Source organism: Diaphorina citri, unplaced genomic scaffold, assembly GCF_000475195.1.
Source record: "Diaphorina citri unplaced genomic scaffold, Diaci psyllid genome assembly version 1.1 scaffold88, whole genome shotgun sequence".
Taxonomy (NCBI): domain Eukaryota; kingdom Metazoa; phylum Arthropoda; class Insecta; order Hemiptera; family Psyllidae; genus Diaphorina; species Diaphorina citri.
The window spans coordinates 197,814-223,538 of NW_007377525.1; the positions used below are offsets into that span (position 1 = coordinate 197,814).

Here is a 25,725-nt window from a genome sequence, read left to right on the forward strand (position 1 = left end):
CCATCTATGCTTATTAAAATGACCCCCAGAAGTAAATGTGAAAAGTTTAGATGTGTTACATATATAAATACAGATACTGTATTTGCTGTATTTAGTATGTACTGTATTATGTATGTACTGGGCAGGTATAAAGAGAGAATAATTTTTTTTTTCCTTAATAATTAACACAATTTCGTAATAATATTTTACGATACAGTTTTTTGGTTAGACTGAAGGGGCTTATTAAATGTGGATCTATTTAAAGTACGTAACTGAACCTGAGGCCTTGTTGTTGGGTCTAGGTTTCAGGTTGCGCGAAATGTGTGACGCGTGTGACTCCGAACCAAGAGAGATGTATATAACGATATCTACATAGTAGTAAGGATGCATTTTTTCATCACTTTTTAGGTTTAGACTCCAGTTTTGGAGGCTTTTCCATTGAAATTTTTCCAGTTTTTTTAAGTTTAAAATATTAACAGACAAGATTTACTTTTTTCAAAGTTTCTCCACACTGCAGTCTTAAAGTGCGCAGTTTGACACGTCTTTTGCGAACGCGTGATTGTTTACTTCCCCTCAGTACTTAATACTACACAGTAGCGGATGCCCCCGCATACGGTACTGTAGTTTGAAGTTTTTAAATGGCCATAAAAAAATTTAGCTAATATAGAGCCATATAGATCTTCGGTCATCTTCTTTTTTCTTTTTAAGACAACCAGGAGTAAAAAGGACGAGATACTGAGACCTTTGTTGAGTTTGGGTTCATTCGCGTTGACTAGATAATGGTTTTTAAATATTGTTCCTATGTGGATCACGTCTTTTAACGATTTTATTAAAACATGAACTACGGATTTGTTTCTCAACGAAGACCTTAAACTAACTAAGAGTACAATCCCAAACATCACGTACAGATGTCACTACGTGAATTCAATATGAGGTCGGAGGTATATTCCGGGAGACACCCTTACACATATACAACCCCTTGTGTGAATGGGATTGTATGAAGGTTGATCCAAACAAAAGTATGAGTTCATATAGAAGGTTGAGTTCAGGTCACTCTACCTGACATAGTCACATGTGAACATGTAAAACTAGGTTACTATTCATTTTATTCTATTTTAAACTAAATAAACATATTTAATAAAAAAAGGGGTAACTATTGATTCATAATAACTTGTTTCTTGTATAAACAGTCCTACCTTTGTCTTGAATAAGTCCCACATAGATATATCCATACACACACGGACGGAATGAGTGTCCAAATTCTTATGACTTTTACCTTCTCTAATTAAGTGTGACTAACAGTTGTAATGGACTTGGTCTTATCTTTTTGTTCCTTTAATGGTTGAACATGTTATAAAGAGTACAACTTTACATGTTACTTTGGACGGAATAACCAATACCATGGGTTCCTTGTCCGTTAAAAGGGGCGGGTGAATAGTTCCAAAGGATTAATGTTAAATGGTTTACTTCTTCCCCGGTACAGGGGGGGCGGGGGGTAAGTCTCTCCAGGGTTAAACTGTATAAGTTGACATAAAAACAATTTCCTTACATAACGGCTTTGGTTTCTGACCTCTTTTACATTTGTACATCAACTCGTCAAAGTTTTTAACGTACCCTTTTTTGTTCAGTCGTTTCCTTTCTTCGACATCAAGAAATATAAACACCAATCAAATTTTGATTTTAACTCTACAGAAAGATAGTTTTGTAACTTTGGGTCGGTAGACTAGGACCCGAAACGTCGTCCACACGAACATTGAGACCGTACAGTTTTAATTTCAACGTATACGAGCCAGGTCTAAGTTGGACCACCGTTAAGACGGTTTAGTACGACACAGTCCAGCACTGATACACCTTTTACCACTCATTTTGACACTAACATAGTTGATTTTTATTCCATCTTAATGTTCCATGTATAGAGGAAGAAACGTTTTATTTACACAATAAGTTTCAATTCTCCTTTTATCAAGTTCTTATTATTCTTTCATCCTTTTAAACCTGGAAACCGTAAAAGTATATCTGAACCATGGGTAACAATATTGCTCATTCCTATTTTATTTTTCAACTTTTGAACTAGTGTTATTTTAAGGTAAACATCCAAAGACCAACAATCTTTTCTAGACCTTACTCCGGTCCTTTTTGACGACGGGGTTACAAGGGTACGACGACACCAACGACAACGACAAAATTATCCAGTCGAGTCTCTTGGTTTTCAGTTGTAGACCGAAATACCCTTTACGTACCCGTTGGAATTTTTAACATCATTCAGAATGTGTTCCACGACCCTAATTACATTTATAAATTAATTCATAATTTACATGTATCATATACCGGACTATGTTTTCCTCCTTTTCACCCTGTGAATTTCCTACCCCATTACAACTCAGTTCTGTTCAATATTGCAATTTCTATCACACTCCAATTTCCCGTTGACTACACAGCACTGTTCGTCAAGTACGAATGTTTTTTTAATCTTTCAGAACACCAGTATCAATGACGAGGTTTGTGCCTTAATTTTTGACATGTGTAACAGAAGAAAACATTAAGTCCCGGTTCACAACAGGGACCAGTACAAGTACACAAGGTATATTTCCACTACCAACATGCTTTTACTGGATCCAAATACCCGTTTCCATTTCTATCGTCGAGTCACACGGCGTACGTCGACCAACCTACACCACTCTTTCGGATGTTTTTTCTGTCGGGAACCAAGACGTTGTTAAACCTACGCTGTCCCAGTTGGGGTTTCTATCACCATCTTCATTTCTACATCTTCAGTCTTGTGACCTCCATCACGCGACACATCACAACAGTTCAGAACTTAACATAAGCTATTTATAACATGGTCTATGGATATAGTATCTTGTGGTAACAAAAAAAATTATCAGACCTTTAAAATTCCCAACCGTTCCCGAGATATTGACATTTTTTAGTCCCCCCATAAGAAATACCCGGGGAACACACTTTGAGGCCAGCAAAACTTTTCCTACGTTTAATATTTTCTCTCGCTTTCAGTTTTGAGTTTTCATTTCTTCGAGACAAGACTCAGGGACAATATTAGTTTTCAGGGGCAAAGCCAAGGGAGCACAAAACACAACCTCATGCACAAACCACAAAGCCCTGGGAGTGCACAGCGCAACCGTTTCCTACTGACAGAGAATTTTTTTCTTACTAAAATATTCTAAACCGTGGCAAAGCATGGGCACAACAGCTAGTTTATTAATAATTTTTACCCATTTGCAACTCCTCCATTGTTCAGAAGCCATGACAATGAAAAAGAAAGCTCTTTTTCATGTTAAACCTAACCCTATAATAACACTGGTCACTGCTCATTTGTGAAAGCTCTTTTTTTTTAACCTAACCTTATAACACTGGTAACTGCTCATTTGTGATAGGTCTTTTTTGTAGCATTTTATCATTGATGAGATTTCTGAAAAAGTACTGATGTTTCCACTTTTTTTACCCCCACACCCAACACAGAGTGAAAGTTAAGTAACTCCAAAACTCCAAATCAATGCAGCATAGGAAAGAAAAACAGTCCTAAAGTAGCTTGGGATGTTCTTCTTCTACCTACTTCCTAACCTATACACTACATACCTGGACTTGGTAATGTAGGGATAGACAGCCGGTGGGTTTAAGAAGTTTTTCTACAGGATCTAAATCATCGTCAGACATTTTTTCCAAAGGAAATTGTAAATACTTACAAATACTCTCAGGCAGTCAAATTAGACTGTTGGGAACTAGCTTTTAAAGTAATAAATTAGCTTTTTACTTTTTTGATAGGTATAAAATTACAGAAATTTCGACAGTTTCAAGTTTCAACTTTATTCTTTCTTTTTAGCAAATATTTCAGGTTTTTGTATAGCGGTCACATGTAACTGCACAATATCCACTTCAGCTGGGGCTTGATGAACATAGTTCATTTTTAGCAATAATTTAGCATGTGTAAACTCTAAACTTTTGAATTTTCGCGGTTGTACGAAAAGTTTGATCTGAGATGATGGGTGACTGTCAAATGTGAAATTGCGTCATTAGCGAGTTATAAGCTATGAGAGAAGTCGTCGAGTTAAAAAGAAATTACAAATACATCATTTACCTACTTAAAAGATTGTAAAAAAGGTGAAGCAAAGCTTGCGCGTGCTTTTTTATTTACAAGAGTTTCAAGTGTCCTGAGATGGCATCCAGGCTCTATGTGCCTACAAACTTGATAGAGATGTAGTAGTAACTTTTTTTTTTATCAAAGCATTCAAGTCCTCATCAAAGCATTCCAGTATGTACAAACGTTCCTTATTTGTGTTAGTATTTGAAGAGTCACGTTGATAGGAACATTAATCTAAGAAAGTAGGCAAGAAGAAATAATAAAGACAATGAGAGTGAATATTACTACATATCTCATAAAATCGATTTGGATAAGGAAAAAAAGGGAATAATAAATATGTACATATGTAGGTATGTATGTATCAATAAAATTTATAAATTAGAATGGACAACTTCATTGATGTGTTTATTTGAATATAAATTTGCAATCTTACAGAACTGAAATAAGACTGACTTAGGTAAGTAGTTAAGTACTCAATAAAAACAATCTTTCACACAACATGCACAACAGATAAAAAGATTTCAACTAACAACCATGATGAGTTGAGAAGATAAAATGTACAGTTTTATAGAAACATACATAGGTACAAAGATAAAATAACAGTAAAATGAAGCACAGTCAAGTAGGGATGATGAGAAGGAGTGAAGATAAGGTGTATTTGGTGGTGGTGGTTGTGTTGTTGTTGGTGTTTTTTTTTCTAATGTTTTCTAATTTCTAATGTACCTATTGTTTGTACCAAATATGTACATAAGACCTTGTTTAGACTGCGGAAGTAAAGGGACTTTTCAGTCTCATTCTGGCAGTATAAGCAGGGTACATTCTAATTCTATTTTCCTTTCGGAAACGAATCTTCCATGGTCGGGAACGCCACCCCGTGATTGAACTCATTCCCATAATTTCCTTAAAAGAGGAGAAATGAGCCTTAGAAGAGGGAAGATCATAGCAGTGTCCGAGAGGAAAATATACACACAGTTTGGCTGGTTGAAATGCTGTGTTTATTTTCCTTTCGTTTCAGAATGTCAACCCAAAGAGTTACCAGGTTCAAACGACCACAACCCTCGTGTGTAGTGTTTACTCTTCTCAGTGGGAGAGTATCAAATCACAAGACTGGATAGCACAATGTTTCCTCTCTACTATAGGTAAGGTTGGTATTGTGTATGTAAAGGGTGTCCCAATAAGAACGCAAGATTTGAAAGGGTCGTAACTTTTTTATGCGTTGTTTTATATTGCCCAATCTTTGACAGATTGATTGTAAACATATCAAAATTAGTCATCATGGAGTCTAAAACTGTTCAACAAAGGGTTAGCACAATAAAATCGACACATTATCACTTTTGCGCATTTTCCTAGTCGAAATCGTGTCATTTTCCGTTTTTCTGACGAGAAATGGCCTCGATGATCATGTAATTTTACCCCCCCTAGACTATTTTTGTGAGGGTATCTAAAGTCACAGGTTTACACCAACAAACCCACAAGCTTTGACACATTGAAAGGTGAAATTGAAAGTTGCATCAACGAGATACAGCCTGATTTCCTCGAATTTGTCATCGAAAATTTTGTCAAATTCAACAAAGCGATAGCATAATAAAATCGACACATTATCACTTTTGCGCGAGCATTTTCCTAGTCGAAATCGTGTCATTTTCCGTTTTTCTGACGAGAAATGGCCTCCATGATCATGTAATTTTACCCCCCTAGACTATTTTTGTGAGGGTATCTAAAGTCACAGGTTTACACCAACAAACCCACAAGCTTTGACGCATTGAAAGGTGAAATTGAAAGTTGCATCAACGAGATACAGCCTGATTTCCTCGAATTTGTCATCGAAAATTTTGTCAAAAGGAAATGACTGTACCATCAAAGTCGAGGAAGTTATTTGTCTTGGTTATTGTTCTATACAAAATTTCAGAATGTTTACTTCTCAAATCATCTAAGAAGTCCATTTTATTCCACGGAGAACCATGCTTTATTTAACAATCAAATCTTGCATTCTTATTGGGACACCCTTTATTTCTGGAAACATAACAAAAGTACATAGATTTGTTTAAAGGCATTCTGTATCTTCTTTTTACATGCCAGTATTCAATCTATCCTTGGTCATAATGGCTCGTTCATATGATTTTCTGAAAATGAGTCTTGTTATGAAGATCAAGGGACAAAAATGGGATTATTTATAATTATAATTTTATAAATCTTTCGTTTTAGTGATATTGGTGATTGCATTCCAATACCACCAAACTATTGGAAACATAACAAAAGTACATAGATTTGTTTAAAGGCATTCTGTATCTTCTTTTTACATGCCAGTGTATTCAATCTATCCTTGGTCACAATGGCTCGTTCATATGATTTTCTGAAAATGGGTCTTTTTATGAAGATTAAGGGACAAAAATGGGATTATTTATAATTATAATTTTATAAATCTTTCGTTTTAGTGATATTGGTGATTGCATTCCAATACCACCAAAACAAAATGGTTCCCAGTAAGTCAGGTGTCTCAAGAAGGCTATCAGGAATTTTTAATTGTGTTAAGCATAAGCATATTTCAATGCTTGTCACAAATATGGATCCCCGATTATTACACCTAGATCAATTTTATGACTTGGCTTGGACTCGAACCACCAACCTCCAGATCCAAAGTCCTAAGAGAGAAATATGGACGGGTCATGTATGTATTTATGTCATGTATGTATTTATGTCTATGCATAGAACGTGTAAAGAAGAGAGAAATATGGACGGGTCATGTATGTATTTATGTCATGTATGTATTTATGTCTATGCATAGACATAAATACATACATGATAGATTTCGAAAAAGTGTAAATGAAGACCCCCAGTAAAATTATCGTATCTACCAAAAAAAATTATCAGACCTTTAAAATTCCCAACCGTTCCCGAGATATTGACATTTTTTAGTCCCCCCATAAGAAATACCCGGGGAACACACTTTGAGGCCAGCAAAACTTTTCCTACGTTTAATATTTTCTCTCGCTTTCAGTTTTGAGTTTTCATTTCTTCGAGACAAGAAATATTAGTTTTCAGGGGCAAAGCCAAGGGAGCACAAAACACAACCTCATGCACAAACCACAAAGCCCTGGGAGTGCACAGCGCAACCGTTTCCTACTGACAGAGAATTTTTTTCTTACTAAAATATTCTAAACCGTGGCAAAGCATGGGCACAACAGCTAGTTTAGAAGCCAAGGGAGCACAAAACACGACTTCATGCACAAACCACAAAGCCCTGGGAGTGCGCAGCGCAACCGTTTCCTACTGACAGAGAATTTTTTTCTTACTAAAATATTCTAAACCGTGGCAAAGCATGGGCACAACAGCTAGTTTATTAATAATTTTTACCCATTTGCAACTCCTCCATTGTTCAGAAGCCATGACAATGAAAAAGAAAGCTCTTTTTCATGTTAAACCTAACCCTATAATAACACTGGTCACTGCTCATTTGTGAAAGCTCTTTTTTTTTAACCTAACCTTATAACACTGGTAACTGCTCATTTGTGATAGGTCTTTTTTGTAGCATTTTATCATTGATGAGATTTCTGAAAAAGTACTGATGTTTCCACTTTTTTACCCCCACACCCAACACAGAGTGAAAGTTAAGTAACTCCAAATCAATGCAGCATAGGAAAGAAAAACAGTCCTAAAGTAGCTTGTGATGTTCTTCTTCTACCTACTTCCTAACCTATACACTACATACCTGGACTTGGTAATGTAGGGATAGACAGCCGGTGGGTTTAAGAAGTTTTTCTACAGGATCTAAATCATCGTCAGACATTATTTCCAAAGGAAATTGTAAATACTTACAAATACTCTCACGCAGTCAAATTAGACTGTTGGGAACTAGCTTTTAAAGTAATAAATTAGCTTTTTATTTTTTTGATATAAAATTACAGAAATTTCGACAGTTTCAAGTTTCAACTTTATACTTTCTTTTTAGCAAATATTTCATTTTTAGCAATAATTTAGCCTCGAAGTAATTTAGCATGTGTAAACTTTTGAATTTTCGCGGTTGTACGAAAAGTTTGATCTGAGATGATGGGTGACTGTCAAATGTGAAATTGCGTCATTAGCGAGTTTTAACAGATTTTTTTTTACCTATCGGACCAGACTTGGTCGAGGGTAGCGCGTCCTCCTTGTAAGCGCTAGGTCCCGGGTTCAATTCCTCAGGATGAATTCCGAAATTTCTTCTCATACCGTTCTTGAAATATGGTGAAAGGTAAAACAACCTAAAGGACAAATTGAATGACCAGCCCAGCCTATATTTATAGCTGGAAAGAGTTATCTGGACGATTTTCTTGGCTAACTTAAATGTTAGCTAAGAAAACTCAAACATGAATGGATCAGTAAAATGACGTCAAAACCTATATATATAAAAAAAAAAGAAAAAAAAAACAAACAACCCAGATGATGGGGTCATGGGATTGGTTATACAAGTTCAGAGGAGGCTGCATTTTGAGAAAAAAAATCACTTGTCCTTCCTTCCGTTACCTCCTTGTTACTAAGTGAAGTTAGCCATGTATCATTTCCCTCCCCAACAAATCACAGTCACCCACTATAGTTCTGTGTTGAAAAGAAGGGGGTTTAATTTTTTCTTCGTTCTTCGTTCAGTTTCAGGCCGTGGTTATGAACAGGGCCATCGTAGGACATCGTCGGACTTTTTGCGTGTAAAGTTGGCGGGAAATTCGAATTTTTGATTCAATTTACCCTAAAACTACAAAATCGAGTAAAAACGTACGTAAATAATAATAATAATAAAAAAAAAGATTAAAAAATACTCTTTAAATTTTATGACAGTCCTACTCAATCATCTTCTTTTTTTTAGTGTTGTCTTTCTAAGATGGGCCTAAACATACCATCCCTTTTCTCTAATAATTATTGTATTTACAAAATTTACTTACTTTTTTACAAGTAATAATTCATAACAAGTTTTTGTGTTACTTTATGAACTTTGGAATGAAAAATATTTGTATTTGAGTATTTCTACGGATGGTGTTGACCTTTTGAAATGCAAGATCTCAAGCAAGTAACTCTGGGAGCTGCTACTTCCCTTCTAATAGCAAAGTTTTACCTAAGTATACCAGACACTTCAACCATATTTATACTTGCTCTGTTACTGAGCTTGGTTCTTTGTGCTACTTTCGTCAAGTCATTGAAGCAAACCGGCCCTTACTTTGACACACTTCGCAAAATACCGGGGCCAAGATCCATTTATTACTTTGGTAACCGCTGGATGTACTACTCGTGGTTTGGTCCGTACAAATTAAACAAGCTACATGAATCTTACCAAGATCTATTCAAAATGTTCGGCAAGATATTCCGGGAAGAATATCTTTTTAATTTCCCTGTGATCAATATTTTAGATAGAGACGATTTGTTTCTCGTACTAGGTGCATCGGCTCGAAGTAAATTTCCCCTACGTCCCCCAAATGAAGTGACGTCATATTACAGGAAAAGTAGACCAGACCGGTATACAAACCTGGGCCTTGTTAATGAACAAGGTGAAATTTGGCATTTACTCCGAACTAGGTTAACACCCGAGTTGACTAGCGGCAGGATCATGAATAGATTTCTACCTGAATTGAACCGAGTAGCCGAAGATTTCAATTCTCTTATTCGCCATCATTCTTGTGAAAACCATTCTGTCCTCTGCTTTGATGAGTTAGCAAATCGGATGGGACTCGAGAGTGCTTGTACCCTTATATTGGGAAAACGACTTGGTTTCTTAGGTGAGGATATTGACCCCATTATGACCAAGCTTGCAGTTGCAGTGAGAGAACAATTCATTGCATCCCGGGATACTTGCTTCGGTCTTCCCTTTTGGAAACTCTTTCCTACGCCTGCCTATTTGAAGCTCATCAAGAGTGAGGATGCAATCTACGATATTATTTCTCGTTATGTGGACGAGGCGTTGGCTGATGAAGAGGACACTTGTTCCTTAGACACTGATGTACAAACAGTGTTCATGTCTATTCTAAATGCTCCTGATGTGGATATTCGTGATAAGAAAGGTGCTATCATAGACTTCATAGCAGCTGGTATTAAAACATTCGGCAACACGCTCGTATTTGTTCTCTATTTGATAGCCAAGAACACAACCTGTCAAGAGAAAATATACGAAGAAATCATCAATGTGGCAGGACCCCATCAAGATTTCACTACAAAGAATATCCAGAACGCCAAGTATCTGAAAGCTTGCATTGAGGAATCGTTTCGACTCTTGCCAACCGCTCCTCAAATCGCTAGGATCACAGAGACTCCTCTGGAGTTGAGTGGCTACCAGATACCAGCAGGTAGTGTGCTGCTATGCCACACATGGCAAGCTTGTCTAGATGAGGCCAACTTCCCTCAGGCCCAAGAGTTCAGGCCAGAACGTTGGTTAGGGGAGGAGACAGAGAAGAATAAGTTTCTTGTGTGTCCGTTTGGTGTTGGAAGGCGAATATGTCCTGGAAAGCGATTCACTGAACTGGAGTTGAAAGTGTGTCTAGCTAGTATTGTGAGGGAGTTTAAAGTGGGCTTTAATGGAACCCTGAACTTGGAGTTTGAGTTTTTGTTAACGCCCACGTCACCAACATCCTTCATATTTGAACCGAGATAAGAGATAAGCTTTCTGTTTTCCCAATCAATAATTTAGCACGCATCATGATAATCAAAGGTCCTTAACCTTCATCAAAATCATAATCTCTAGAGTTAGGCAAATATTTCATTTTCCTGTTGAATTCATACATATTTTTACCATTTCATGTCAATTTTCTAATGTTTTTTTTTTTTTTTTTTTTTTTTTTTTTTTTTTACGTACGTTTTTACTCGATTTTGTAGTTTTAGGGTAAATTTATTTGTTATATTGTTCAGAGAAATCAAAATCAAGAAGAAAGCTGTTCAAATCACCAACATATTTTTACTATGTACCAGAAAAAATAAATAAAATAAAAAAAGCCTAGCGAGGAACAAAGTACCTATTTTACCAAGTCAATGACTCTTCAAATACTAACACAAATAAGGAACGTTTGTACATACTGGAATGCTTTGATGAGGACTTGAATGCTTTGATAAAAAAAAAAGTTACTACTAATCACTTGTCCTTCCTTCCGTTACCTCCTTGTTACTAAGTGAAGTTAGCCATGTGTCATTTCCCTCCCCAACAAATCACAGTCACCCACTATAGTTCTGTGTTGAAAAGAAGGGGGTTTATTTTTTCTTCGTTCAGTTCCATGTTCCATCTCGAGATTCTAGAGCTCGAGTGCTCGACTTCTCGTTCTTTTCATTTCAGTATTTCAGATTCAGATTATCAGATTTTACTATTTTAGAATTTAGCAATTTAGTTTAAATTTCTTTTTCCTGAGCGGAACGTACGTGTATGTTAAGATCAATTACTTTCTGTGTGTTTAAAATTAAATCATTCTTATTAAGGACTCAATAATTAATATAATTAATTCACATTTTCCATTGAAAAATTGTGTATGACAGAAATCAGTTTTTTGTAAAATTGAAGGTGAGTTTATTTATTTTATACCTACCTTGGTGTCTGTCTGAACCATCTTTTGTCTTGGAGAGAGTGAAGTGTTTCTTTGTATAGTTTTAGTGGAAAACAAAATTCTTGGGTTGAAATTAAAGTGTTCTCAACCATTTGAAAAGTAAAATTGAAGGTGAGTTTATTTATTTTATACCTACCTTGGTGTCTGTCTGAACCATCTTTTGTATTGGAGAGAGTGAAGTGTTTCTTTGTATAGTTTTAGTGGAAAACAAAATTCTTGGGTTGAAATTAAAGTGTTCTCAACCATTTAAAAAATTACAATTGCTACTTAGATGCTGAATCCTATAGTAATATAGTTGATATAGATACCATGTTACATTTTAGGCAGAAAACTTTAAATTGATCAAAGAAAAATTACAATTTATTGCTAGATGCTGAATCCTATAGTTGATATAGATACCATGTTACATTTTTGGCAGAAAACTTTAAATTGATCAAAGACAAGGATTAGCCAGTGGCCAGTGGCAATAGCTTGATGAAGGTCCCAGCTCCTAATTGATGGATGGACACCTGAGGGTCCTTAAACAAAGTAACTTTAAACTAAAGACATCCGCCTCTAATTCGACTCAGGGGGCCCCAAACAAAATCTTCTGTGTGGGGGAGGAGGGGGGGGCTGAAAAAGTATACATGCTGTAAGGCCAAGGAGGAACCTTGGTATTGACTAATCACTAGTAGTTCTGTGAACTAAAGACCTCACTCAGATTCTTATGACCAAGCTGAGTCAAATGTACATAATATGAATGCAATTCACATGTATTAAAAAAAAGTACCCATGTTGCTTGTGCACTAACAAATGAAGCGGGAGTCATGAATTATGATGTCATCGCCTACGGGAGCGTATGCCATGACATCAAACTTCACAATTTACCGGTATTTTTTAAATCGATTTATCTCGGTATCTAGAAGCCGTAGAAGAAAAAGAAAAATTCTGTTGGTCCTCATTTTTCCTACTCTATGACTCTGAAACATCACCCAAGTAAGCGCAACTGATCTATTACCAAAACTTTAACAAAGATACACCTAGTGCAGAAATTGCTAAATAATTTTGTATTTGATGCTAAACAAGAGTTGCTTCTGGAATTTAGGATTCTCATGTTAGGTTTGTAGTGCATGTCTACAGTGATGCACTTAAGTTATCTCAGCCTTAGCCTCTGTGGGAATGTGTATATGTTGTAAGAAAATGTCAACGTGACAAAAGTGCTTTGGACAACCGGGTATTATCTATTGTGTATTAGGTGTGTAATGTCTGTGAAGCCTCAATAATTTATAGTTTATCGGGTAGGTACTTCATGTGTGTCATGGGAGTACAACATACCTATTGTTCTGCAATCTACAGTTCTACATGGATCACTAACAATAATGAAACTGTGTATTAGGTGTGTAATGTCTGTGAAGCCTCAATAATTTATAGTTTATCAGGTAGGTACTTCATGTGTGTCATGGGAGTACAACATACCTATTGTTCTGCAATCTACAGTTCTACATGGATCACTAACAATAATGAAAAAACGTTTTACTCGTCCTCACATATGAAAGGCTGCAAGAATACAGAAAACATACAAAGAAACAAAACGACCACAACCTCACTTGATTTCAACTAATTTGTATAAATTAGTTATGTAGGTAGGTAGTTCACTTTTGTAGCAAATACTACCTAATTTGAAGAACAATGAACATAGATGCAGATAATAGAAAAGTATATTCCCTCATTTCCTTTTCTGATAGGTATTGACAAGGATAAAAGTAAAGCAAACCTCATTTCCTTTTCTGATAGGTATTGACAAGGATAAAAGTAAAGCAAACAGACAGTAAGTATAACTCTGTAAAAGTGTAAAGCATGCTTTCTAAATACAGATGGACTTGGACTGTTGATAGGAACATTAATCTAAGAAAGTAGGCAAGAAGAAATAATAAAGACAATGAGAGTGAATATTACTATCTCATAAAATCGATTTGGATAAGGAAAAAAAGGGAATAATAAATATGTACATATGTGGGTATGTATGTATCAGGGTCCAGAATTAAAAAAAAAAAAAAAAAAAAAAAAAAAAAAAAAAAAAAAAACAAATTAACTATATTGTATAGATGTATCAATTCCTACGTAAAAAGTAGTGAAAAATCCAAATCTGAGGTCAAAACTCCGAAAAAGTAACTTTAAAAGGTCAAAAATTCAATTTTTATTGCTGTTCTAATGAAAAAGTTCAAAGAGTTGTGACGTCAGATTTCACGTCAAACTGTGCAGAAACGCTTGCGCACTAACAAATGAAGCGGGAGTCATGAATTATGATGTCATCGCCTACGGGAGCGTATGCCATGACATCAAACTTCAAAATTTACCGGTATTTTTTAAATCGATTTATCTCGGTATCTAGAAGCCATAGAAGAAAAAGAAAAATTCTGTTGGTCCTCATTTTTCCTGCTCTATGACTCTGAAACATCACCCAAGTAAGCGCAACTGATCTATTACCAAAACTTTATAACAAAGATACACCTAGTGCAGAAATTGCTAAATAATTTTGTACTTGATGCTAAACAAGAGTTGCTTCTGGAATTTATGATTCTCATGTTAGGTTTGTAGTGCATGTCTACAGTGATGCACTTAAGTTATCTCAGCCTTAGCCTCTGTGGGAATGTGTATATGTTGGCACACTTACCCTAACATACTCCAACTAGGTTGTTTCATATCAAGTATATCTCCAACTCAAGTCAGAGATGGACTGTATCAGTGTACACTTGTACATTTGATCCAATGATAAGTAAATAAGATAAAATTTGATTTATTTGTAATAAATTATTTTTTTCCCCATTGATAACTAAGTATTATTGAACAAAGAACATATTTGTCAGGATGGAAACAGAACTTATTCAGGGTGTATCTATATAGGTATGTGTGTGCTGCCTTACTCACAGGTTTAAAATACTGAAAATGGAAGAGATTAATTCACACTGATTGTCAACATTACCTGAACAGGAATAGAAAAACAAGGAAAATACCAACTTGTACAATATTCTCATGTTGAAATGTACAATGAAACCTTTTGGTTATTGGTAACCCAAGGAACAGGCAATTTTCCCCCCACTTATCAAGGTTTCCTAATTACAATTTACCAATGAGAAGGGGCCATGTTATATACTGTTCATTTATTGACCAAATCATAGTGAGGTTTATGTTTTAACTTGACAGATTAGCATTTGGTTTATTTGTTTGTCTGAATGATTATTCTGCTATAACTTGGGATTGCCTGGTCTAATGTTGAGGAAATTTGGTACATGAGTTAATAAGATCAAGGCACAATAATCCTTTGGGAGTCTAAGAATTAAGAAGGACTGAATTTTTTGGTCTGCATGTTTCTGAGTCCAATTAATGAGTCACCATCATAAACCCTTGTATTATTTCTGCAAAAATAAATTTGTCAAAAGACCCCAATTCTTGGTAAATCTATTGTTTTAAAAAAGGCCATCCATCAAATCTTTTGAGCGATTGTAAATAAAACTTGTTCTCTATCCTCTTTATTACCTATGGACACTGATTGTCAACATTACCTGAACAGGAATAGAAAAACAAGGAAATTACCAACTTGTACAATATTCTCATGTTGAAATGTACAATGAAACCTGCCTTATTGGTTATTGGTAACCCAAGGAACAGGCAATTTTCCCCCCACTTATCAAGGTTTCCTAATTACAATTTACCAATGAGAAGGGGCCATGTCCCCCCCCCATTCAGAGAGGTCCCAATTTGACATATTCAACTGTATTTTTGTTAAAGGAATGTATTGCCGAAACCAAAGACTGGAGAAAATGTAAACATGTAGTTGAGCAGTTCAAAAATTGCATGGAAAAACACAAGTCACAAGGAAAGAAGCTGTAGTTCTTTATATTGTGTTAGTTTAAAACTAAAATTGAGATGTCTTTCCTATCAAACATTGAACCCAGCCATCTGATCCTGGGCTTTGCAGCAGGTGTGCTTGTAACTCTGGCATGTCAAAATAAAGTTGCATATGCTCGGTCCAGATTCAACTCTGGTGGCAATTCTGCAAATCATGCTGTGTCAGGTCGTGACTATGTGAAAATGGTGAGTAAACTGTGATTGTATCAACTAACAAATAAGTAGATTACAAGGTACATATCTCCTTCTTGCAAAATAAATGTGTTATTCAAAGTTAAGAGGAAAATAGTCAAGAATAATAAGAAGTAGGAAAATTTGGACCTTTGCATTTTCATATAGACTTGGTACCCATTTATGAAGAGTAAGATAAAATAAAAAGTTGAAAACTTGATCACAATAAATTTCCATTTGTAGGTTTTGGTTGTTAGAAAAGATCTTGGAATGAGGCCAGGAAAAATTGCTGCCCAATGTTCCCATGCTGCTGTGGGTTGCTATAGGTCAGCTCAGAGAACCAAAAGTCGACATCTGGCTTTATGGGAAATGCATGGGCAACCTAAAATTGTAGTAAGTCTTACACAAGGCATGCTGGGATTAATGTAAATATTTAATTAAGTATAAATGTACATAGTATATGGCCTGAGTTACAAAAGGAGAAAGTGGACACTAAAGGATGGGTAATTTGAGTCCAAGACAAGTTATAAAATTTAAAATAGTGTATTAAAGGGCAACTGATGTGTGTGACAAGCATTCATGCTTAAAAAAAATTAGAAGTCTTGTGGTCATAGTACTGCTCCAAACACGAAATTAAAAACGGTACACATTGTCTTCTTTTGTAATTCAGGGCCAAGTGTTTGTCCCTGGTCATGTGTCATGTTAAACTAAATTGCTAAATTCTAAAATAGTAAAATCTGATAACCTGAATCTGAAATACTGAAATGAAAAGAACGAGAAGTCGAGCACTCGAGCTCTAGAATCTCGAGATGGAACATGGAACTGAGGCCGTGGTTATGAACAAAGCTGAGATGAGCTCGGACGACGTGAGATAGCTGTCCCGGCGGCAATTTTTAAAATTCATTTTATATTGTGTCATGTGTTCCATATAGGTGATGGTTGTACGAAATGACCTAGGTATGGGCAAAGGTAAGATAGCAGCTCAGTGTGCCCATGGTCATGTGTCATGTGTTCCATATAGGTGATGGTTGTACGAAATGACCTAGGTATGGGCAAAGGTAAGATAGCAGCTCAGTGTGCCCATGCAGCTGTTGGATGTGTTGAGAAAGCCTACAAAAAAGACAGCCCTTTTCTGAACAATTGGATGCGACAGGGTCAACCCAAAATAGTGGTAAGTAAAGATAGAAGTCAGAACACTGAATGTAGTCCTGTTAGTGTTGTACAAGTCTGAATTGTATTCTGTAAATATTGTACCGATTTTGTAGAAAACCCTTTTCAAATTCTGAGATCTAAGATTTAATCAGACTTCAGACCACCTCTTCTTTATTACTGGCATTTCAACCAGCCAAACTGTGTGTATATTTTCCTCTCGGACACTGCTATGATCTTCCCTCTTCTAAGGCTCATTTCTCCTCTTTTAAGGAAATTATGACTTTATTAATCCTTTATACATAAAAAGAAAATATCATTCTCTTCGCTACACTTTTAGTGCGTAGTACAGGAAAATGAACCAACCAATCTCAAGAAAAGTTAACAGGTTGGACCTATGATTACCTAGCAGGAGTTTGAATCTCCAGAGCGCCGACAGTTGCAGTGCTACCAGAGCGATGATGGGGAGGTAAATAAACCAAACCAGGGCCGAGGCACCGAAGTGAAGGAAGAAGTTGAGCTTCTGAGCGTTGTGCTCGTACAGCATCGTGGTACGTAACTCCGTGAGGAACCAACCACTGATGAATGTACGCAGGATGAGAATCAGCCAGCCAGGCCAAGTCTGATACTCATCGATATCTTCTATGATGTCCACTTCAGTCTGAAATTTCAGAGAAGTTACAACTTGATGCCAACTTGACTCACAAAGGAGTTATAGAACTGACTGGGTTGGGGCTCCTATAAAATACCTACATACTGTTATTTTCTCGTTGCCTAAGACTTCCTACACGAAAATTTAAGCTCTTCATCCCTTACTTACTTCATATTAGATCTGGTGTGGACATCACACGACTTTCTTTATCCTATTGGATGATGCTTATTTGAGTGTTCTTTTACCCTAACTTTTACAATATCTCTAACCGTTTAGTCGGTATAGCTGAAAACCGCCAAAAAACGGTCGAAATCTGTCCAAAAGCGGTCAAAATAGCGCCAACCGCAGCACCAATCTCAACCAAACGTTTTGTGTTGCATCCTTGTCACATTTGTAAACTACATACCAAATTTCAAGTCTCTAGCTCATACCGTTCCCAAGATATTGTTAAAATACACCGAAAACCGCCAAAAAAGCGGTAAAATGCCGCCAAGCGTTGCACCCGTCTTAACCAAAAGTTTCGTGTCGCATCCTTTTCACATTTGACAGCTACATACCAAATTTCAAGTCTCTAGCTCTTACCGTTCTCGAGAATGATGTATTTGTAATTTCTTTTTAACTCGACGACTTCTCTCATAGCTTAGTGGCGGGCTTCATGATAGTGGATAAAAACATCAGAGAGTAGGTAGACCCACTCATATTCTGTAATCTGTAATTATAATGTTGGAAGTTGGACTGAAATAAATAAAACAAGTTTCCAGAGTTGAAAAAATACTTAGCAAAAGAGGCTTTTTATTTGCATAAGGAAAAAAAAATCTGACCAATATTAGTACATTGAAAATGTAGTAAAAAAAACTATACAGAACAGAGAAAAACGATTGGAGTATGTCGTAGACACGTAGATACATAGCTGGCAAAACATTTCATTCTAACATATGTACTTTCTGGAATTTGAAGGCTAGGTATATTAAAGGTGTACATAATTGTGCGTTTTTAATTTTCACCATCTAATTTTAATTCTTCTAGTTACCTATATGATTTTGGAACCCAAAACTACTTTCAGCAAAATACTAGAGAAGTTAATAAAAAAAAAAAAAAAAAAAAAAAAGGAAAAAAATTTTTTTATTTGCATAAGGAAAAAAAATCTGACCAATATTAGTACATTGAAAATGTAGTAAAAAAAAACTATACAGAACAGAGAAAAACGATTGGAGTATGACGTAGATACATAGCTGGCAAAACATTTCATTTTAACATAATTATGTACTTCTGGAATTTGAAGGCTAGGTATATTAAAGGTGTTCATAATTGTGCGTTTTTAATTTTCACCATCTAATTTTAATTCTTCTAGTTACCTATATGATTTTGGAACCTAAAACTACTTTCAGCAAAATACTACAGAAGTTAGTAAAAAAAAAAAAAATGGAAAAAAAATCTGCTAAACAAAAAAGTACTTTCTAACCAAAAGCAGCTGAACTATTCATTAGAAAAAGTCTAAAAGAAGTACATACATACTTAGTTATTTTGAGGTCTAAAGCTGTGCCCACCCGTCCAATATGGACACAATTTAACAAATACCTATTCACAATATTTAATTGATTTTATGTTTGGCACGACTCGTTTAATCAAGGTAACTTTCTTAGACAGATTGTGTGTAAAACAATTTTGATTTCCCTCGAAGTATTGACAAATCCTTATGACAATTTTAAACATGGAATATTGAATCTTAATACCTAGGTATAATACAAATAATCAAAATAGAAAGACTTAATTTCATAAAAAAATTATAAAAGTAAAATATCCTTAATCCCCCACAGTAAAACGTAATCCTACTTCTATGAATGTGACTGTGTAAAACAAGTTAAGACCTCAAACAGGAAATAACCACGAGTATCAACATTCACACAAACGTTCCAAAAATAATTTATTGTAACCAAGAAGACTTTTGGGAACGTTAGATTTATATAAGTAGCATAGCAACCTGTACCACATTCAAAATCTATTCTATCCATACACTGTACAAAGTCTGAAAAAAACCTATGAATACTATACACATTACACGGCAAAATAAGTAGGTAGCAACCTATCTAAATTTATATGAGCAGCTTTTAATTCTTTAAACAAAATAATATGAATGAGCCATTGAATCCATTAAAGAATGGAATAAATACTGGTATGATCGAACATGATAGCCTTCTTGTAACCAACCTCAGTGGTGCAGTTGTTAACGCGTTAGACTTTGGATCTGGAGGTTGGTGGTTCGAGTCCAAGCCAAGTCATAAAATTGATCTAGGTGTAATAATCGGGGATCCATATTTGTGATTGTTGTTAACGCGTTGGACTTTGGATCTGGAGGTTGGTGGTTCGAGTCCAAGCCAAGTCATAAAATTGATCTAGGTGTAATAATCGGGGATCCATATTTGTGATAAGCATTGAAATATGCTTATGCTTAACACAATTAAAAATTCCTGATAGCCTTCTAGAGACACCTGACTTGCCATTTTGTTTTGGTGGTATTGGAATGCAATCACCAATATCACTAAAACGAAAGATTTATAAAATTATAATTATAAATAATCCCATTTACTTTTTTGACTTTACACGTTTACACTTTCGTTTACACACTATCATAGACATAAATACATACATGACCCGTCCATATTTCTCTTTTATATATTGTATAGATGTATCAATTCCTACGTAAAAAGTAGTGAAAAATCCAAATCTGAGGTCGAAACTCCGAAAAAGTAACTTTAAAAGGTCAAAAATTCAATTTTTGTGACCAACAGTAAAACATTCCATACAAATCACTGAACTGAACTAAGGAATGCATTGTTTCATTATTCTTTTCAATCAAGAGGTAAAAGTAGCTACCAATCTGTTATTATCCATGAGTAACAAACATATAACTAGGTGCATTGCATAGATAGATGGTTAAATGAAGAGATGACCTTGCATTTGAGTAACACGGTTTTCACAGTGTAATTTATAATAAAGTAAGGGTAACAGTTCACTCTTACTGACAACAAAATAATGCTATAAATTTATCAGCTCATAAAAGGGAGAATTCTACTTTCTATCACCTAATAGAAACAAATATATTCCCTTCTTTGAAATGTGACTTACTTGTTTGTCAAAGGAGAACTGATATACCAGGGGATTATGAGTGCTGTGATTAGGATTGCCATTGACTAGCCATATATCATAGTCAATGTTCATTTCTTGATTTAAATGCTGCCATTTGCATGAAGATGTATTCAGATAGCAAGCAACCAAGCTAACATACCAAAATCTGTAAAAGAAAATAGAAAAAAAAAAAAATCATGATTATGTACCAATGGCTGAACCACAGATACTAAACTTCTTGATAGTTAAAATAATAAGGTAGTGGTAGAGGAACTGAAATTTCCACATATAGGTGCCAGTCCAATACCTAGATATAAATAACCTTGCAAATTAGCTTTTAGCTTATTGGCATGGGTACAGATTCAGAATACCCTTACACACATACCTTGGCTGAGCATTATCTTCAACTCTAAAAGTAAACTGAGATCCTTTGACAACACTCAAAGGTTGACTTGTTTCTTCCGCACAAATCATGCCTTTAGGGCAAGGTATCCTCCGAAGAAAGTCATTATTCTTTTTGTTATTATTGCACCAAGGATCGTAAATGGACTGGTTAATTTCCTTGAACATTGAACTGCATGCTGCTTGCTTATCACTCTTGGACCTATTGCTATAAAATTCCAAGAAGTATGATCTGTCCAGGAGGACAAAGGTTGCATTCTGCTGTGGATGGACTATCTGTGATGTGATGTTACCATAGATGTAACCCAGGCTGTATTCTGGATTTCGAGTATCTGTTTTATCAAAACCAAATTTGATGAGAAATTTGAAGAATTCTTGTTTTGTATTCCATGAGCCTTTAATATGACTTGAATTTATATGGGATATAAAATAAATAAGAAGCACAAAACCACTTTTGACATAGATCATGATGTCCAACAACTAAAACTAAAGAGACAACTATGAAATTCACATATTTAAAATTTAAAAAGGAGGATTTTTGATTTTTGTTTATCTGCTTCCAGTGCTTCCTCGGAAAAAGTGCAAACTTGAGACTTCGAAAGCTGCGCACAACATTTGGATATGGATTGAAAGTTGAAAGGTATAAAGGTAAAATGAAAACCCTAGTCGCTCTACCAGCTCTACCTGGCCCTAAAATTTCCAAAAACACTTTCAAGTCTTTCAACAGCTGACACGCTGACAGCTGGAATGCTCCCCTGCCTCCCCTGTTGTGGATATTGGAACTAGGAACTGCGCCTGCGCACACATCCTTATCAACAGCCAAGCCCTAAAATTTCCAAAAACACTTTCAAGTCTTTCAACAGCTGACAGCTGGAATGCTCCCCTGCCTCCCCTGTTGTGGATATTGGAACTAGGAACTGCGCCTGCGCACACATCCTTATCAACAGCCAATCAAATCTTCGAGTTAAGCAAGATCGATTATTCGATATCACTACCTATATTGATTATCGAAATATCGATTGGTCGTTTACAATGAAATTTCCACTTTCGTTGAAATCATTGTGGTCGTTGCGTTATCCAGCCCTTGTAGCTGTGCCCGAACAGTCTCCGAGCATTCTCAAGTGTAAAATTCATGTAGCCTTGGAGGTAAAGGTATCGGCTGAGGCGCTGAAATTAAGGGACCAGCTGGACCAAAAAGAGCACCGTGCGAAAGGGCTTTTATTTAATCGATAATCAAAATCATCGATTCGATAGCTATCGACTTTCGTTTATCAGTCCAGGTTTCCAGGTTATCTTTTTTTTTTTACATTTGCTACTGCTACTTTTAGTACTTTTCTTTTTTTAATTTCAACGACGCAAAAAGAACAAGAAGGAAAGAAGGAATGCTTTACATTACATGTTTTTACAAATTTTGTGAACTCTTAAATAGCATAAAAAAACGCTGTCAGCAGCCTCAGATTGATAATGTCTTATTCCAGTGAAAATCCTTTTGAGCCCACAACCCTGACATCTACTACAGGTGAGTGTACTTTTGTTGAAAAATGAAATTTACTGTTCTTTTTCACAAAGAAAGTATGTACAGCCTCCCTCCAAATTGAAAGTGGAAACAGCCTGTGTCTGCATTGAATGCACCACCCAACTGTTGATGGTGGTCTTTAATTGGTGTTGTTGTTTTCATTAACCAATCAACAATCAATCTTCAGCCAGCCTAGTTAGCTTAGTTGGTAGTGCGTCTGTCTTGTAAGCACTAGGCTGTGGGTTTGATTCCCACCCAGGGCAGATTTTATCCTGATGGGATAATGTTTGTTCTCGGAACAGCTGGCTTTCTCCTATCCTGTCTTCCTTCTAGGGTTGCCAACTTTTTTTTTTCGGCATATACAGTACAAACTAGCAAAATGGTGAAAAAATATGGATTTCCTGATTTTATCCAGAACAAAACAAAGGCAATATTTTGAAGTCGACTCAACTTCATGAAGAATTTCTTTCTAATCTTTCACATACCTATAAAAATCCTTACAGGTAAAATCAAAGTTAAACATTATCAGTAATTCTGATCGGATCTACTATCCAGAACAAAACAAAGGCAATATTTTGAAGTCGACTCAACTTCATGAAAAATTTCTTTCTAATCTTTCACATACCTATAAAAATCCTTACAGGTAAAATCAAAGTTAAACATTATCAGTAATTCTGATCGGATCTACACTACCTACTTGACTTGCGGGTTTTTGTGTTTTTTGTACATACCTACCTATCTTTTTAAACTTTTTTTTTTGTATTTTTTTCTGTTTATTAGTCAGTTCCCGTAGGTATTTTCCATAGATTTGGAAAAAATCAGAACAAAGGTGTGTTCCAGTGGAACATTTGATTTTTGACGAAAATACGGATTGTTCCGGGAAATAACGTACGGTTGGCAACCCTACTTCCTTCTCTCTTTGATTTCGGGACGATAAGACCATAGCAGTTACAGTTCCCTCTGTCAAACCTCTTCAAAAATAAAGGTGTTTTCATAGTTTTACTTGAGATGTTTGTATAGGGGTAAATCTAGTAATTTGACACACTTTGAACATTGATGGTCTCGTGTTGTCTAGCCCAATCAACCAAGATATACATAGATAACTACACTAAAGTTACTACTCACCTGATATTTGAACATGAGATCAAGAGATCTTGTGTACCCTGTGAAGAGCCCTATAATGGACAACCATAATCCAAATGATACATAGTACACAGATTGCATGGCAACAATCTGAGATACCAGCAGGAATGGATCCCACTGTGTATTTCTGAAGTGACCAGAGTACTTTGTCATGATGCAGCTAGATTTAAGTATCAAATGTTGAGATTCAAATCCAGAAGGATGACACAATACAGTTCTCAACAAAGATGGTACAGATGTCTGCCTTTGTTGCCATAATGGAATGTAATTTCACTGGCCAAACTGTGTGAAATTAGTGGTCAGAGTGGACTCTATGGGTCTATCCATGAAAAAAACGAACAGGTGGTATAGCTTTAAGAGAAAGAAACAATAACCACTTCCTTATCTTATCACAAGATATAAAGGTTGATGCTTATCATTTTTATCACAGACAGAACTTTTCAGGATTTGTTTTGTTTTGTTTCGTTTTTTATAATCCATGAAAAAAACGAACAGGTGGTATAGCTTTAAGAGAAAGAAACAATAACCACTTCCTTATCTTATCTGACTTATCACAAGATATAAAGGTTGATGCTTATCATTTTTATCACAGACAGAACTTTTCAGGATTTGTTTTGTTTTGTTTCGTTTTTTATTAAATTTTTTTTATGGGTGACTTTAAAATAGCGAGTTTTAGCAAGATAAATCTTTGTAATTTATTTCCTTGAAAAATACAGAAAAGGTGAAAGAAGATTTCCTTCATATTTGATTAATTATAATTCATAAAAATTTGGTTAATTAGCTTTTTTTTATGGGTGACTTTAAAATAGCGAGTTTTAGCAAGATAAATCTTATTTCCTTGAAAAATACAGAAAAGGTGAAAGAAGATTTCCTTCATATTTGATTAATTATAATTCATAAAAATTTGGTTAATTAGCTTAATCTTAATACCTATAATACAAATAATCAAAATAGAAAGACTTAATTTCATAAAAAAATTATAAAAGTAAAATATCCTTAATCCCCCACAGTAAAACGTAAAATAATGAAAGATAGATAAATCTAGAAGGAAAACCGATAATAATTTATAAAATAATCCATCATGGTAAGAAATGAGTCCAGGTGTATTTCATTTCAATGTGCGAGAGGCCCTGTGAATTTGACCCCCTACGAATTAAGAAGAAAGAAATAAAAAACAAACGTCCTCGAACTTGAAAAATAAAAAGAATTAAAAATATATAGATAGACCTAGTAATAAAAATAAAATAAAAAGAACTACAATCTAAAAAAAGTATACTTAAGACGTCAGTAAAAAAAAAAAAAAAAAGGATTGCTTCGCGATAGTCCTTGAAAAATTCAACAGCAATCGGTATTCGTATTAAGAGTTACGAATAGTGTTATACCTAGGGGGCTATAATGTAGGATCTAGTTCAAAAGTACTGAACCGAACCTGGGCTTGGTGTTGGAGGTCTAGGGTTTCAGATTCGCGCAATTGTTGACGTGTGACTCCAACCAATGTTCTTCCGATAGTACAGCTAGGTATGGTCATAAATAAGGTAAGGAAATTACCCTAAGGTACCGAGTAAGTATAATAAAAGGCAGAGAAATTTCTGGATGTTGCGCGACGGGTAGTATTTAAATCTATCCACCGGAGGATGAATTAAACGGCACATTACACACTATCATAAGTATCCAAAAAAAGTGCTGAAACATGTCACATACTAGCTTATCTAAACTTAACCAGTAGTAACGATACGATGAATATATTAGGATTGCAAAGGGTTTTCAGGAAGGAACCAAGTTTTTAATAAAAACCTTGCAAACCACACTTACAACTATGAGCACCAATAAAGGACAAACTCCAGGAATTGAACAAAATTGTGTCAGTGTAAGTATCTTTCATCAAAGAAGGGAGTTGACCACTAGAATAATGTAACTTTTCGAAAGTTTTCTTTTGCTCACACTAGTGGCATAGTATAAGACCTAGAATATAAAGTCGGGTGGTTCGTAATCAATCACTTGTCCATATATTGGAAAGTAAAGTTCCTCCCCGTAATTTATGTATCTTCTTACAAAGTAG

The 25,725-nt window shown here is 35.4% G+C and overlaps 4 protein-coding genes across 6 annotated transcripts in view; 3 read left to right on the forward strand and 1 right to left on the reverse strand.

Annotated features, from left to right (window-relative positions):
* The first annotated feature begins 8,794 nt into the window (after positions 1-8,794).
* LOC103524191 (ecdysone 20-monooxygenase) lies at positions 8,795-10,828 on the forward strand. The gene has a single exon (XM_008489199.3). The coding sequence runs from the start codon at positions 9,093-9,095 to the stop codon at positions 10,680-10,682; it is 1,590 nt and encodes a 529-aa protein (XP_008487421.1). The 5' UTR covers positions 8,795-9,092; the 3' UTR covers positions 10,683-10,828.
* A 467-nt stretch (positions 10,829-11,295) lies between these two features.
* The window catches only part of LOC103524210, a 47,333-nt gene continuing 32,903 nt past the window's right edge, over positions 11,296-25,725 (forward strand). The window contains exon 1 of the mRNA XM_026833295.1: positions 11,296-11,576. The gene's annotated coding sequence lies outside the window, so the exon portion shown is untranslated. The remainder of the gene's footprint in view (positions 11,577-25,725) is intronic.
* Positions 12,805-25,725, forward strand: part of LOC103524193 (peptidyl-tRNA hydrolase 2, mitochondrial) — a 15,819-nt gene continuing 2,898 nt past the window's right edge. Inside the window, exons 1-4 of one of the 3 annotated variants that reach the window (XM_026833333.1) lie at positions 12,805-12,896; positions 15,388-15,693; positions 15,922-16,071; positions 16,700-16,849. In XM_026833333.1, the coding sequence (XP_026689134.1) occupies positions 15,526-15,693; positions 15,922-16,071; positions 16,700-16,849 (468 nt within the window). In that variant the 5' untranslated portion in view covers positions 12,805-12,896; positions 15,388-15,525. Of the gene's footprint in view, positions 12,897-14,413; positions 14,503-15,387; positions 15,694-15,921; positions 16,072-16,699; positions 16,850-25,725 lie in introns of those variants that run through there. The other 2 variants (XM_026833334.1, XM_017449520.2) reach the window with 2 other exon arrangements.
* Positions 20,534-21,751, reverse strand: LOC113473883. Its single transcript, XM_026833332.1, has 2 exons — positions 20,991-21,751; positions 20,534-20,771 (listed from the first exon to the last, which is right to left on the reverse strand). Exons 1-2 carry the CDS (start codon positions 21,473-21,475, stop codon positions 20,549-20,551), a joined length of 708 nt encoding a protein of 235 aa, XP_026689133.1. The 5' UTR covers positions 21,476-21,751; the 3' UTR covers positions 20,534-20,548.

Coding starts and splice junctions, on each gene's coding strand:
- LOC113473883 (XM_026833332.1), bottom strand. CDS start 21,475: ATGATCTATGTCAAAAGTGGTTTTGTGCTTCTTATTTATTTTATATCC. Junction 20,772..20,990: donor GAAGATAATGCTCAGCCAAG/GTATGTGTGTAA, acceptor TTTCTTTTACAG/ATTTTGGTATGTTAGCTTGG.
- LOC103524191 (XM_008489199.3), top strand. CDS start 9,093: ATGCAAGATCTCAAGCAAGTAACTCTGGGAGCTGCTACTTCCCTTCTA.